The sequence below is a fragment of the Citrus sinensis genome, chromosome 3 (assembly GCF_022201045.2).
Source record: "Citrus sinensis cultivar Valencia sweet orange chromosome 3, DVS_A1.0, whole genome shotgun sequence".
Classification (NCBI taxonomy): domain Eukaryota; kingdom Viridiplantae; phylum Streptophyta; class Magnoliopsida; order Sapindales; family Rutaceae; genus Citrus; species Citrus sinensis.
Window position 1 is genome coordinate 46,872,518 of NC_068558.1, and position 14,753 is coordinate 46,887,270.

The 14,753-nt window shown below is 33.6% G+C and overlaps 3 protein-coding genes across 5 annotated transcripts; all 3 read left to right on the plus strand.

The window, feature by feature from the left end:
• Positions 1-640: 640 nt before the first annotated feature.
• Positions 641-4,084, plus strand: LOC102610540 (translocase of chloroplast 33, chloroplastic). Of its 2 annotated transcripts, none has more exons than XM_006491358.4 (8): positions 641-937; positions 1,088-1,192; positions 1,283-1,390; positions 1,485-1,609; positions 1,734-1,998; positions 3,272-3,340; positions 3,428-3,589; positions 3,752-4,084. In XM_006491358.4, the coding sequence occupies exons 2-8, from the start codon at positions 1,094-1,096 to the stop codon at positions 3,818-3,820; spliced, it is 897 nt and encodes a 298-aa protein (XP_006491421.2). In that variant the 5' UTR covers positions 641-937; positions 1,088-1,093; the 3' UTR covers positions 3,821-4,084. The 2 variants fall into 2 exon arrangements, with proteins under 2 accessions (XP_006491421.2, XP_006491420.2); XM_006491357.4 differs by having other exon boundaries at positions 642-937; positions 1,084-1,192.
• Positions 4,085-5,148: 1,064 nt separating this feature from the next.
• LOC102610235 (uncharacterized protein C594.04c) lies at positions 5,149-6,974 on the plus strand. The gene is made up of 3 exons (XM_006491356.4): positions 5,149-5,582; positions 5,685-5,954; positions 6,246-6,974. Exons 1-3 carry the CDS (start codon positions 5,352-5,354, stop codon positions 6,723-6,725), a joined length of 981 nt encoding a protein of 326 aa, XP_006491419.2. The 5' UTR covers positions 5,149-5,351; the 3' UTR covers positions 6,726-6,974.
• A 3,520-nt stretch (positions 6,975-10,494) lies between these two features.
• On the plus strand, positions 10,495-13,912 carry LOC102609821 (probable inactive purple acid phosphatase 29). Of its 2 annotated transcripts, XR_003062120.2 has the most exons (5): positions 10,495-11,088; positions 11,571-11,965; positions 12,349-12,799; positions 13,207-13,300; positions 13,506-13,653. XR_003062120.2 is itself a non-coding variant. In XM_006491355.3 (4 exons), exons 1-4 carry the CDS (start codon positions 10,797-10,799, stop codon positions 13,538-13,540), a joined length of 1,173 nt encoding a protein of 390 aa, XP_006491418.2. In that variant the 5' UTR covers positions 10,497-10,796; the 3' UTR covers positions 13,541-13,912. The 2 variants fall into 2 exon arrangements, 1 of the variants encoding a protein (XP_006491418.2); XM_006491355.3 differs by lacking the exon at positions 13,207-13,300 and having other exon boundaries at positions 10,497-11,088; positions 13,506-13,912.
• Positions 13,913-14,753: the final 841 nt, after the last annotated feature.

Here is a 14,753-nt window from a genome sequence, read left to right on the forward strand (position 1 = left end):
TTATAATCTCCTATTTTGAATTATTATTAGGAGACTTAAAAGTAATTTACTTTTAAAAAATTAAAAGATAATTTTGGTGTCTGGTAATTTTTTTTAAGAACCACTTTTAGCAAAATATTCTCATCTTACATCAAATGTTGAAAAGTAAGGAATAGTAACTTATGAAAATATGATTTTAAAAATTAGTTTTATACTTGATATAATTTCATATATATATAACTTCAAAATTATTCTCATTCAATTAGGAAATAAAATCATCAATTTAAAGAGATTATTATTATTATTACCAATTAATTAAGATAAAAGTAAAAAAAAATACAATTAATGAAATAAAAATTATTATTTTAGTTATCAGTTATAATACATGCACATAAAAATAATTACATATACATATTTATAAATACATGTGTAAATAAATTTTATTAAACATTATATGTATTGAATCAATTATATTTTTACTAAATATATACGACTGGTTTTTAAACTTACGTACTTTCAGAAAATAAATTTTAAAATTATAGTACAATTAACATTAATTATTTTTCAAAATTATAATGTTATTAAACTTAAATTACCCTCACTAATTTTTAAAGGAAATTATAAATTTATAATAATAGCGTCTGTTAACTCTCACTACCAACTACAAGCCAAGCCCTAGTGGCTAGACACACTTTCGTTTCAGGACTGTGATCTCTTTGGAAACATTATTGTTTATTTATTTATTTTAAGTAAATAGTGATTGCAAATTAAGTTATGATTTTTATAATAATATTTTTCGAAATTAATTGAGGAAGAAATTAAGTCGGTCGAAATTTTGCTGGGCGGAAAATACAAACACTGTAAAGTCCGACCACCCAGGCGAGGTAAGAAGATAACGGCTTTACTCACTCAGTTTGGACGCAACTAGAAGAAGAAACAACATTTACGCAAACAGCCCGTAAGTTAAAATCAAATTACTTTCTACATGGTTTCAGGGTTTAGGGTTTTTGGTTGAAGGGATTTGTATCTTTCTAGGGTTTGTAAGTAATTCTGTTGTTTTTGTATAATTCGCGCGTTTTTTACTCTTTGTTCTCGTTTGATTAGGAAGAAATCAATGGGGTCTCTTCTACTTCGTGAATGGGCGGGGTTTCAACAGTTTCCTTCTGCAACTCAGAACAAATTGATCGAATTACTGTCCAAATTGAAGCAAGAGGTTTGAAATTTTGTTCTTGATTTTTTTTATTATCCTTTAGTTTATCTTAATGTCCATTAATTAGCCTAGTATTCTTGCTGTTAATTGCAGAATGTAAACACGTTGACAATTCTTGTCATGGGCAAAGGTGGTGTTGGAAAATCTTCAACTGTGAATTCTGTTATCGGTGAACGAGTAGTCACTGTTAATTCTTTCCAGGCACGTATTAGATTAACCAATTATCTGGATGCATAAGTGTTTGATTGATGGGTTTTAGGTTCTATTTTCTTACTGTTGTTTGTTTGTTTTGCAGTCCGAAGCGCTGAGACCAGTAATGGTTTCTCGTTCCAAAGGAGGTTTCACATTGAACATCATTGATACTCCAGGCCTTGTAGAGGCTGGTTATGTTAATTACCAAGCTCTTGAGTTGATTAAAGGGTCTGTACTTGAATGTGATGTCGAATTTTTGCTTGCTATATGGTTTTGGATTTGATAGTGAACTTTTGCATTGTAGGATTAGAACATGATTACTGTCGCTAATAATTGGGGACTTGTGATGCAGGTTTCTTTTGAATAAGACCATAGATGTTCTGCTATATGTTGACCGTTTGGATGCATATAGAGTAGATGACTTGGATAGACAAATTATTAAGGCTGTCACCGGAACTTTTGGCAAACAAATATGGCGCAAAAGTTTACTTGTTCTCACTCATGCACAACTCTGCCCTCCTGATGGACTGAACTATGATGTTTACTGCTCTAAACGATCCGATGCTCTTTTAAAGACTATTCGTCTAGGAGCTGGACTCGGGAAACATGAATTTGAGGTAAATTTTTCTTTGTTGACTATTTAATGATTTAAAAGATCTTTCTTTTAGGAGGTACACCAATATAGATGAGTAAAGACTACAGAGAGGCAGACATGGACAATAAGCTAACCTTTTCTCATTTGAATGCGGGATAAGCTGGATATGGAAGTTTGCTATCGCTTGAAAGTTGTGAAAGTTTTTGTGAGTGAACCAGAGTTTTATAACTGTTTTCACTCTCAATGAAGATGGGAGTAGCTAAATGTGTGCGTGCTTAATACAGTACTACATTTCATTGTATTGAGGTGATTCATATTTACCTACACTGCTATGCCTAGTAGTATAGTTACAACAGCAAGGCCCTATTCAAGGTGACTGGTATTTACCTTGACTGCATTGATTCACTGCGCTGCAGTGTATATAATAATAGTACTATACTGCAGTGTGTATAGTGCTACACTGCAGTACAGTGCATCAAGGGTCATCAAGGAAGAATGTATGATGAGGAATAGATGACATGGGACATTGATTTCAAAAAATTTTTCTCTCTCCCTCTTCTCCTCTCTTAACATTTTTCCCTTCTTTTTCGTCCCTCCTTATAGTTACTGCTATACTTGAGAATCTTTGACAAAGTGATATCTCCTTTTCTTTTTTACTCTCCCTCCAGCAAGTTGCCACAAGCCTTTGGTATCAGTGGATGTTGTGTTCCTTTTGCCTATCACCAAAATGTAAAGAAGTAGCCAATCAAATGAGTGAAATAGGAGGAAACTTGCACTGCAAAGCACTGTACTAAACCCCAAATGGTCCTAGGAAAACAGTGGCACACCCACAAGATGTTAGAGATAGAGTTCAACTCTTCTTTTCAACATGATGCCAGACCATTTGAAATGTGAAAATGGCATGTTGTAGCTTTATGAAAGTGAAAAACTTATCATTAATAAAGAAACTTTGAATAGAGAGGAGAGGAGAAAGCATAAATCTACAGGTGCCAGTGAGAAGGGGGAAAAAGGGGAAAAAAAAAAAAAACCAATATTCCATCTAGTCCAATTTATTCTTCTTCGGTCAATGAACTTGCAATCTGTGTTAAAAAAACTGTGTGAAATAAAAAGAACCGTTGATGGTCTGCAAATATTCTTGAAGTACTGTCAATCTTGACAAATATTATTTGCAAACTGAATGTGTTCTTCAAAGTCAAATTTCCAGCTGAATATCTTGAATAACTACTATTTCCTGCGATGCTTAAGACTGTTTTGATCCCATTATTTACAACTTTTAACTTTGCTGATGCGTACAGGATTATGCTGTTCCAGTCGCTTTGGTTGAGAACAGCGGCAGATGCAGTAAAAATGAGAATGATGAGAAGGTTCAGTTTCTCTGCTCTCATAGTGTCCATACATCACATATATGATTGTCTTGACTTTTCATACATTGGTTGTGATTTTAATGATAGATTCTTCCAAATGGTAATGCGTGGATTCCAACCTTGGTTAAAGGGATCACAGATGTTGCGACAAATAAGAGCAAATCTATTGTAGTTGACAAGAAGCTGATTGACGGATCTGGCTCTGATGATAAGGGGAAAATGTGGATCCCTGCCGTTATTGGGCTTCAGGTAAAGCTCATTATTTACTTCTTCTCTTTCTACTGTCCAAAACATGCTGGCCATTCTAAGTTCTGGGGTTGGATCAGGCTTTCCATAATTTTTGGGATCTCAGTTGACTGAGGTTAGCATAACCAATTTTCTGTATGCTGGTCTTGTCTTTTCATGTTGCAGTGGCTCATCCTGAAATGGATTGAAGGAGCAATAAAAAGTGATATTGCAAAGGATAAGAAGCCTTACTGAGAACTGCATGTATTGATCTCGCCAATTTTCAGTCGTAATCGTCATCTTATGGTTCTTTATTGAGCTGCTTCTGAATATTTTGTTTATTGTATTTATTAGTTCTGCATTATGCGGATATTAGTTATAGAGTCTGTAACAGTTCCTATCGGCTACGCGCTGAACAAACAGGAAAGCTATAAGTCATTAAGTTGGATGTCAGATAATAGAGATTTGTTTGAACCATCTTAGTTTGTGTCAAGATAATTGAAATCTTTTTTATTTTAAGTTGGAGTTCTCTCTCTGTCCCTTCAGATGTTTCATGTTGGGTTGTTTCTTCGTTTAGTCACAGTCCTTGTTGCGAGTTTGCTAATAGCTATATATGGGATGACATCATTGGGGTTAGTTCAGCAATTTTTCATCCCCTTTTTCTGCCTCCATTGTAGCCCACGAAGAGTATCAGTGCAGAGTTGTCTGAATGACACTGCATATTCATAACGTTTTCTATCACTATTTTGCTTTGTTGGCGAACCAATGCATGCGATACATGCTAACTATGATAAGTATTACCCCCCATCGTGGACCCTTAGCCTTGCTTTAAGTTCATAAAGTGCAGCGAGCCGCTTTTGATTGCCGTCATCATGATCCCGTCGCTTAAGCGTGGCAGCCGTGTATTGCAGCTGTTTAGCTATCTTTTTGCGAAGATTGCGGAGATTTGGAAGAGTTGAGAGAGGCAGGAGGAGGGGACCAGTAAGTGGCGTGGTTTTTTTTTTTTTTTTTAAAAAACATATTTACGGTGGACTAATTGACGGCCATGTGAGTGGATTATGATTAAGCACACCACTTTTGGCCGCAAGCATCATTATTGACAGCGTGGTGACAAATGTCGTAACTGATCATTATATTGTTACTCTTATTTGAATCTCCATTAGTTGGCTAAGATTTTTGTTGCACGCCCCCTGAGTTATCATTGCATTGCTATGATATACTTAATCGGACAAGCATGGTCAGTATTTTACTGCTAAGTAATTACTCACGGATAGTGCTTTAGGATTTTCAATCCAATGGAAAAAGTTTGGATTAATTAATAAACTGAACGCATAATATTGGGTTTATTTTAAAAGAAAAGGGTAAAATCTGGAGATACTTAAAAATTTTATAAATTCATTAAAAAAAAAAAAACCTTCCACAATTTTTCAAATTTGTTAAAAACATATCACGAGTTATTTTGAAATTATCAATTTTTAATCTTAGTTTTTCAAATGAGATTTTCGTTAAAACTTTTGAATCAAAAGCAATATATTTTGGATTTGCAGGAGATAAGAAAGCAAAATCAATTAACTGGCAATGAACAGAACAAATACAATTGAACGAAGTGTTGACCACCAGTTATGATTAACAGTGGGGAACCACCAATTACCATCACCTGGTCAGCGATCACCGCACTGTGCAAGAAAGATTAAGAGAGAGCATCATGAAGAATCTGTGACTATATATATAACATAAGTCTGTCTTCTAATTTATTGACCATATTCATCAGCTTCAGCAATCAACAATGGGTCGTAGTAACTTGAAGAACGCTGTGATTGCATTACTAGCCCCACTTCCTTCCATTCTGTTGCATCTTTCATTGCTTAACCACCATTACGATTACGAACGTCAGACAAATCAATATCCAATTAGGTCATGGTGCTATCACCACCCTCTTCTTTTAGCCAATCTTCTCTTCTTCTTCAACGTCAACGTCCTCTTCTGGATCATCAGTCTCATCCAGAACAGCAACTGGGTCAGTGCATGTGCATCTATCGCCTCTCTTTCAATTCATTAATTTTCTGCTACTTGTTGACTTTATTTCTCTTATATATGGTGGTTTTGCTTTGCATGGCAGATGATAGATTTGTACTGGACTGTGATACCGGTGATGCTTGTTCATTTCTTTGCAACGCACCCATTGAGTTTGGGCCAATATAATCACTGGAGGTCGAAAGTAGTCATAGCGTTAACATGGGTGTGGAGTTTAAGGCTGAGTCATAACTACATGCGGCGTGAGAAATGGCAGTGGGGTGCCAGGGAAGACTGGCGCTTCAACGATATGCGCTCTCAGTATGGCAAACACTGGTGGTGGGTTTCTTTCTTCGCCGTCTACCTCTCACAACAGGTTATTCCAAATCTTTTTTAATCTCTCTCTCTCTCTCTCTCTCCCTCCCCCCCACCCCCCTCCCTCCGTTGGATAAAATATGAAAATTTCTGAACTTGGGAGCAAGTGCTTGACCAAATGCTGCAATGAGTCTTGAGTTTTATTTTTGGGCAAATGTCAGATGATTTATAATACTGGCCGAGGGCATCTAAACGTTGGATTGGTAAAACCCTTCTTGGAGTCCGTCAAATTTTACACAAACTTCATGTGATGTCTCCCAAAGGAGATTGTTGATATATCTTTCATTTCCAGGTATTTCTAATTGGAGTGTGTCTGCCCTTCTATGTTGTTCATTCGGTCGACAAGCCATTAAGTATATGGGATTTTGTCGCTGTCCTTGTCTGTTTGAGTGGCATTGTTATTGCTTGCTGTGCCGACACTCAACTCCATCAATTTGTTAGTAGAAATGAAAAGCTGAAAGAACTTGGAAAGCCAGTGGTGCTTAATCTTGATAGGGGACTCTGGTACTATTCAAGGCATCCAAATTACTTTGGGGAGCAGTTGTGGTGGTGGGGATTAGTTGTACTTTCATGGAGCCTGGGCCATGGATGGACCGCTGTTGGGTCTCTCATCAATAGCATGTGCTTAGCCTATGTGACAATACTTGTTGAAGAGCGGATGGTAAAACAAGAGCATAGAGCTGAAGCATACAGGCTGTATCAGAAGACAACATCGGTTTGGGTACCTTGGTTCAAGTCATCTGCAGTAGCAGAGAAATACAAGAGTACTTGATTTAATATTTCACTTTGTTTCAAACTCGAATGGTATTTCTTTCTATTGCCCGCTTCTGTGTTTCTGTCTTAGATATTTCTAGCACTTGCTTTTGTACTCAGTGTTTTATTTAAAAGAAGATGGATGCTATTCTGTGTGTAGTCAATTAGGTAACTGCATTAAGTTGCATAAAAGTGTCCTTTTTCATCTGTATTATGAAAGATTTATAATGATGGGAGCACAGGATTCCTATGTGATTGGTGTTTTAAATCATCTCCGGTTGCTTTGATGCGAAATGACATTAGAAGGGTTATTTAAACTGTCAAATCAAGCAGAGGAACTTATATTTTAAGTTGAATGATGAAGGAAACCAATGTTTGGCAGCCCATATATCATCATAGCTGGATGGAACCTTTGTTTTTTTTTTGGCGCGGGGGGGCCGGGGGGGTGGGTTGACTTTTGTTTCAGAAATCATAGCGGTTCCAAATAACAAATGGTGGCATAATTTAGCTGCAATGCATTTGGTCCCATTGCTTCTATGATTATTGAGCTAAAAATAACTAATGCGAGGCATGAACTAGTGGGGGATTGGAATCCTAGGTATCACCTGGAAGCAGGAAGCCCGGCTCTTGTCCATGCCTACATGTCAGATATTTATGGCCTTGTTATCTTATAGAATCCGCTTGTACAATTCCCTTTCATCTGTACTTCCAAGGATCACTGCTGCTTTGTGTGCTATAGGTATTTACACAATTCCGTATCATCATCGTTACTGCTTTGCATGTTATACGTAATTAAAAGTACTCAAATTGAGATTAGAGTAATCACTTTTGAGAAGGATGTCGATTACACAAAACTGAAATTGATTGTGTTACTACATGCAGTTTGATGCATTCTTTTGCTATGAGATGTTTCTAGTTCCCCAGCACGAGCTCACGAGGATGGAAAATTAACAGAGAATGAGTATGGAAGCCAGAACACATTATCATACCACTCTGAAATACAGCATTGTGATGTAGGTTACCCTAATACACTGGATTAGAGTGCAGCATAGTACTTTCTTTCTTTTTTTTCACTACGGCATAATTATTCATTGAGAACGGGTGATGAGAGTGATTCTCTTGTTCCCTCTATTTTTCTTCCCTTTTTTTAATGTTGGTGCCATGGATTTTGAGATGATCCGAATGGTAAAAACCATTTCTATAGAGGAATCGATCTCATTCAAAAAGGAAGAACAAGAAGAACAAAAGAAACAACAGCAATAGAAATGCAATTAAAGTGTCCACCGGAAGTAGAAAAAGAGAAAAGAGCATTTGAAAATTATAAGCGAAAACAAGAAAAAGACAAATTAGGCTCATTTTTCTTCGCGCCATATGGCCACACGCTAATAAACAGTCATGTGGTCGAGTACTTTTAACCTTTCAAATATTATATAAGGTTTAACGTCTGAGTAACACGTGTTTTAATAATTATTAAAAAATAATATAATTTCTAAAAATAGACAAACAGATAATAAATTGTTAATTTTTTCCGTTTAGTGAAACGGCACTAAGATAAAATGGAAAGCCGCTAATAAAACATTAATAACCGAATTTGTTTCTCTTTTTTATTTTCTTTTTATTTTTCATTTCTCTTATGGTTTCTTCTTCTTCTAAACTTTCTTCGTTTCTTCTTCTTCATCTTTTTTATTTGTTTACAGCATATCTATTTTCTTTACAGCATGTCTATTTTCTTTATTACATTTTTACATAATTTTTTCATTAACTATTTCATTTTGCAATAAATTCAGCTTATAAATATTTTTTTACCACAAAAAATTATTATATACAATACATAATTTACACAAAAATTAATATATTATTTTTAAATTGATGAATAAGTGTTTTTTTAATTTTAAAAAAAATTAATTAATTAAATTAAAAAATATAAATAACTAAGGAAGTAGATTCATGGAAAGAATATTCGGATGATAAAAAATATTTAAAACTATCATCATCAAACTATTTCTTAGAAATGTAATTCTATATATATGTGTGTATAAATGAAAATACTATTCACTGATTAAACTTGTTGAAATATTATTTTTCAATCTCTCCATTTCTCAATCTCAAGAACATCACTACATGATCATCTTCTTGAATAACAACCTCCATGTCTGTCCCTTCATTTAGAACAAAATTCGAGTCATTTTTAATTTCTTCAAAATAATTATCATGCCAAACAAACTTTTTATACAATGTTATAATTACAATTACTATCTTTACTTACTTTCTGAATATATATCTTAGCATATCTTTTGCAATTCTTTATTTTTGTTTCCATGCTCTAAAAGTACGTTCGATGACACTTCTGAATAAAGAATGCGCGTAAAAATGCACATGTTTAAATAAGAAAATTCAGTCTATCAGCGTTGATCTTTATGAAAGAAATTTTAGGGTTATATTCCATGAAAGATACATAACATTGATGCATAATTTGATTTTAGCTAAAATAAAATAAGAGTAATTTTGAAATAAAAATAATTTAAAGAGGACATTTTAAATATTTTATCCTAAATGATCAGAATTTTTTTTGACAATCTAAATAATTAGATTTTAAAATATTGGTTCCAGCCACTATTTAATGAATACTTATTTATTATATATACTTAACTAATCATATTTTTAAAATAATATACTTCAAAAAATATTATCAAATATATATTTTAAGTGATAAATTATCCAATAATCACTTATTTCACAATTTAAAGCAATCTCAAATATGCTCAAGCTCATAAAAATCCAACTTCGAATAAATAAATAAGGGTCCGCCTCATTTATAGTGAATGTAACTTACAGCTGCCCCGTCAAATGTCATTGAGCACCCTATAATCTATATTATTTACAATTTATTTATAAGTATTATAAAACTTTTTAGATCGTAAAATTTTATTTAGTCTCTCATATTCTGTTTTATTTTATTAAAACTCTTAAAGTACCAATTCACCCAGTATAATTTTAAATCCCAAAATAACCTTTATTTAATTAAAAAAATATAATAATTATTAAATGAATTATAAATATAATTATTATTTTTATTATAATTATAAATATAATTATTATTTTTATTATAATTATAAATGTAATTTTAAATAGATTATTATTATTAATAACAAGAATAAAAAGTGTTATAATTAATTTACTTGAACTGTAGAAATTGTAATTAGAATGAGTTGTATTACCATTTATATATTTACTTTGTCTTAAATAAAAATTAAAATGAGTTAAATTGTAACAAATTACTATAAAATCATTAATTAATTTTTATCATAATTATTATTTTATATTTTAATTATTGTTATTATTATTCAAAAATTAATTATTAATGATAATTATCATTAATTATTATCATTAACAATTTAACAAAAAAACTATTATTAATTATTGTTAATAGATTCATTAATTATAACACTTTTTATTCTTGTTATTAATAATAATAATCTATTTAAAATTTATAATTATATTGATAATTATAATTCATTTAATAATTATTATTATTATATTTTTTAATTAAATAAAGATTATTTTAAAAATTTAAAATTATAGGGGCGAATTCGTACTCTAAGAATTTTTAATGAAATAAAACAGAGTATAAGGAGTTAAATGAAAGTTTATAATACTCAAAAATAAATTAAATAGGGGACTAAATAAAATTATACAGGGTAGCTGTTAGTTAATAGTTACATTAATTTTAGCTTTAGGGGACCCAATAAATAATTATATAAGCCAAAGTTTGGTCATGTCATTAATCAGCGAACTTGTGAAAGGACCTCCGGAGAAGCAGAGAAGGTAAATGATAATAAATTCTGCTTCCTGTAAAGTTACTACTTACTGCCTTTTAGTCATAGGAACCAAAGCCGTCACAGACTCCTACTGTCACCGAAGTTGAAACGCCAACGCCAACGTCAACGTCAACGTCAACGGAGAGGAGGGCATTTCAATCTCAATCACTTATTAAGCGCAGTGGAGGTGAGTTGATTTTGATGATCGTCGAGTCAACTACAATCTGAAATTGCAAAGGAGATACAAAAATACAATACCTTTTGCTGTCAAGATGATGGTGCATCGAAAGAAGAAACCAGCGTTGGTGATCGTGGCGGTACTTACACTGTTGTGTATTGCACCAACCCTGGCTGTGAATGCGAAACAAGAGAGGAAGCTGCGGTTTAGACAAAACGGCGAGTTTAAGATTCTACAAGTGGCGGACATGCATTTTGCGAACGGCAAGACGACGCCTTGTTTGGATGTACTCCCGAGTCAGGTCGCTGGTTGCTCTGATCTCAACACCACTGCCTTTATCAATCGCATGATTTCAGCTGAGAAGCCCGACCTCATCGTTTTCACTGGTACCCTTTTTTCCTTTTCTCCCTCTTTTTCCCGTTTCCTTTGATTAAAATTTAAACCAAAAAAAAAAAAAAATTGTTTGATTCGATTTCTATAATTTTTGTACTGGTTACCGTTAATTAGGATTTTTGGCCAATTGAAAACCCCGGTATTTCTCATTATTTTTTTATTACAATTCTAGCTAAATTATAATTAACTTAAACTGTTGCATGAACTTATTGATACTTATTACTCAATAAAAATTATGCCGAAGTTTCCCAAACAAGAAGAAGAAGTGGTTAAAGAGTAACTCTCGCTATTTTGTCAGTCATTCTATCCAGCTGCTAATGTAAATCCACAAGGTTAACTTTGAAGATTGGGATTTAATGAAGCAAAATCCACCAATGATACTGTCACAATACTTAATAGTGACGTCGGTTGCCTAATATTGGTTGTTTCTGTACCCAATATCACTTTTTGAAGTTTTTTTTTTCTCATACAACAGGTGATAATATCTTTGGATTTGATGCCACAGACGCAGCAAAGTCTTTGAATGCTGCGTTTGCCCCTGCAATTGCATCAAACATCCCATGGGTAGCTGTTTTGGGTAACCACGACCAAGAATCCACTTTGTCAAGGGAAGGAGTGATGAAACATATTGTGACGCTGAAGAACACTTTGTCTCAAGTCAATCCTTCGGATGCACACATAATCGATGGTTTTGGGAACTATAACTTGGAGATTGGTGGTGTTAAGGGTTCAGGTTTCGAAAACAAATCAGTTCTTAATCTCTACTTCCTTGACAGCGGAGATTATTCAACTGTTCCATCTGTTCCTGGCTATGGTTGGATCAAACCCTCTCAGCAGTTTTGGTTCGAGCAAACTTCTGCCAGACTTCAGGTACTAACCTCGCTCCTTACTGTTCTTTTGGCATAGTGTATTGGTTTAAATCACATTGACTTGTATGCCATTTCAAAAGTTTATGGTGCGCAAGTCTCATTTAGTCATATGCTCTATCTTAGGGACATATTTTCAACATTATTATGCAGGTTCTATAGAGAATGTGAATTGCCCATAGATGTTCCATGTAAGTTATGCAACGTAAATGCTTAATTTTGATAATTGCAGGGTATTTAGATTCCCAATTGTGTGGAATAGCTCACCAAGCCTAATAACACTATGAGGCATTCTCTAGGATCCCCAGTTAGTAGATAACATCATTTATATTTGGTTTTATGGCTCTTTGACAGTATATGGATTAACCTTTTCCAATTTATCTGCAGAGGGCATACATGAGCAAGCCAGCAGCTCAGAAAGCACCTGCACCAGGGCTGGTTTACTTTCACATCCCATTGCCTGAATTTGCATATTTTGATCAATCAAACTTCACAGGTGTGAGGCAAGAAGGCATAAGCTCTGCTTCTGTGAACTCAGGCTTCTTCACAACCATGGTTGCAGCAGGGGATGTGAAGGCTGTTTTCACAGGCCATGATCATGTCAATGATTTCTGTGGCCGGCTTACTGGTATACAACTCTGTTATGGTGGGGGTTTTGGATACCATGCCTATGGAAAGGCTGGATGGGAGAGGAGGGCAAGGGTGGTTGTAGCCAGTTTGGAGAAAACAGAGAAGAGAGGCTGGGGAGATGTCAAGTCAATCAAAACATGGAAGCGCCTTGATGATGAACACCTAACTGGTGTTGATGGTCATGTCCTCTGGAGTAAGACCTCTTCAGGTAATCTACGCCTCTGCATGGTTAACAAAATGGACTTGCAACCGATATCTGCTTTCTTGTCTGTGTTTTGATGAATATCAATATTCTTTAAGTAAGAAGAGATTATTACTAGTTAAATAATAGACTGTGTGATGAATATCATAATTCTTTAAGTAAGAGATTATTAAATGATAAACAGTGTGACATTGCTAGTTAATTTGTTCCTGATGGTGTTTATATGAAATTTTATCGTATTATTCTTGGGAACTGGAATTCGGTCCAAATAGACAAATGTCAGGAACACATGACCCATACATTGCTTACACCTTTAAATATCTAGCTCTTTCGATATGTCAAGAGTTGCCATGGTTGACTGAAAGAGGTCTGGTACCATTGTCTGAACCTTTGTGTTTTAAATATGCAATCAGATTCATGATGCTTAGCTGCAGAATCTGAAGCTATTGTGAGTTCCCAGAGAAAGTCAATGTCGTTACTCGAATGTTGCTGATTCAAGACCAAAATGTTTGTTCTTTTGTTGCTTTTTGTTATTTCACATACTCGTCCACATGCAGCCAAGTATAGCATCAGCCAATTCATATTAACCTTATTATCTGCATGCTGCACATTTACCCATAAGACTTGCTTACATAGGCCAGTGTGCTTTCATTTTCCTGTTCTAGGTGAGCCAGATTCTTCTATGTACTTATAAAAGTTTTGAATTGGACAGGTATGCGCAGAAGGAAACACACTAATGGTGCTTGAGTGATTCAAGCGGGACCTGTGTTTCTTATGTGGACTTGGAACCGGCGACCTGGCTGTAGGAAATATGTTATTTTGAGTATGGTTCAGTGGCAATACTGTCAATGGCATTGTTGTTTAGGAGTTGAATGTGTTATACACATCTTCGAAACGACAGTGATGTAATATACCTTGGAAGAAAAAGCAGAGAACAAGGTTAGGATGAGAAAATTCTGTTTTGCTCCCGGTAGGATGAGAAAATTCTGTTTTGCTCCCAGAGCTTTTGCCACGAGCTCTTGGATGAATAAAGATGTGATTGTAGTTATTTTGGAAATGATGTTGATCTTTATGGGTTATGACCGACAATAAGCTATATAAAAGTCCCATATGCTCTGAGTAGGTTCTTGAGATGTTATGCAATAATTAAACATTTTTAGGGCATTTTGGTAATGTTATATTTTTTAAAATAATTACTATTAGAAGTGCTATAAAAATGATCAGTTATTGTAAAGAAAATTAATTCAAAGAATTGTATGTTTTAAAAATAGCTGTACGTATTTGATAAAATCAACTGTTGTAATAATATAGATGATTGAGATGAGGATAATATTAAACAAAATTTATTTACATATATATAAAATATTTTTTTATTGTGTATATATAATAATTAATAATTGAATTAAATAATTTTATATTAATTTTATTTTTTTATTTTGTTATTCTAATATAATTGGTAACAAGAATAACTCTTTAAATTTTATAACCTAATTCCCTAATTAATAAGAATAATTTTAAATTTTTATAACATATGTAAGGATATATATAGAATTATTATAAAATTAATTTTTAAAATTAAATTTTAAAATGTTATTCCTTTGTTATTTTTTAAAGTCTATTGTAAAATATAGTGATTTTAAAAAAAATTAAAAGTTTAAATTAATTTTTAATTTTTTTAAAATCCCTTTTAATACTCTTAAAAACAATCCTGAGCCCTTAATATCATAAGATAATCTAATAGGTGGTAAAGCGTTATTCTTGTAGTCCAACCTGGACCAACTATACACAGCTGTCATTTCAATATGTTCTTGTGATGCTTGTAGTTTGGAATTACCGACCAACCACGTTTGAAGATGTGCGAGGGCTTCCTTGTTATATACGAATTGCGAATGGATAGGTTAACCTAATTTTCCAATTTATATGTTTGCAATTAAAATGATATCTATTAAGACAAGAGCAG

What these genes read in the sequence shown, in the direction of transcription:
- LOC102610540 (XM_006491358.4), top strand. Translation starts at nt 1,094, where the DNA reads ATGGGGTCTCTTCTACTTCGTGAATGGGCGGGGTTTCAACAGTTTCCT. An exon ending in TGTCCAAATTGAAGCAAGAG is followed by an intron (nt 1,193 to 1,282) that starts GTTTGAAATTTT and finishes TGTTAATTGCAG; the next exon opens with AATGTAAACACGTTGACAAT. An exon ending in AAAATGAGAATGATGAGAAG is followed by an intron (nt 3,341 to 3,427) that starts GTTCAGTTTCTC and finishes TTTTAATGATAG; the next exon opens with ATTCTTCCAAATGGTAATGC.
- LOC102610235 (XM_006491356.4), top strand. Translation starts at nt 5,352, where the DNA reads ATGGGTCGTAGTAACTTGAAGAACGCTGTGATTGCATTACTAGCCCCA. An exon ending in TCATCCAGAACAGCAACTGG is followed by an intron (nt 5,583 to 5,684) that starts GTCAGTGCATGT and finishes TTTGCATGGCAG; the next exon opens with ATGATAGATTTGTACTGGAC. An exon ending in CCGTCTACCTCTCACAACAG is followed by an intron (nt 5,955 to 6,245) that starts GTTATTCCAAAT and finishes TTTCATTTCCAG; the next exon opens with GTATTTCTAATTGGAGTGTG.
- LOC102609821 (XM_006491355.3), top strand. Translation starts at nt 10,797, where the DNA reads ATGATGGTGCATCGAAAGAAGAAACCAGCGTTGGTGATCGTGGCGGTA. An exon ending in CGACCTCATCGTTTTCACTG is followed by an intron (nt 11,089 to 11,570) that starts GTACCCTTTTTT and finishes CTCATACAACAG; the next exon opens with GTGATAATATCTTTGGATTT. An exon ending in CTGGAGTAAGACCTCTTCAG is followed by an intron (nt 12,800 to 13,505) that starts GTAATCTACGCC and finishes TGAATTGGACAG; the next exon opens with GTATGCGCAGAAGGAAACAC.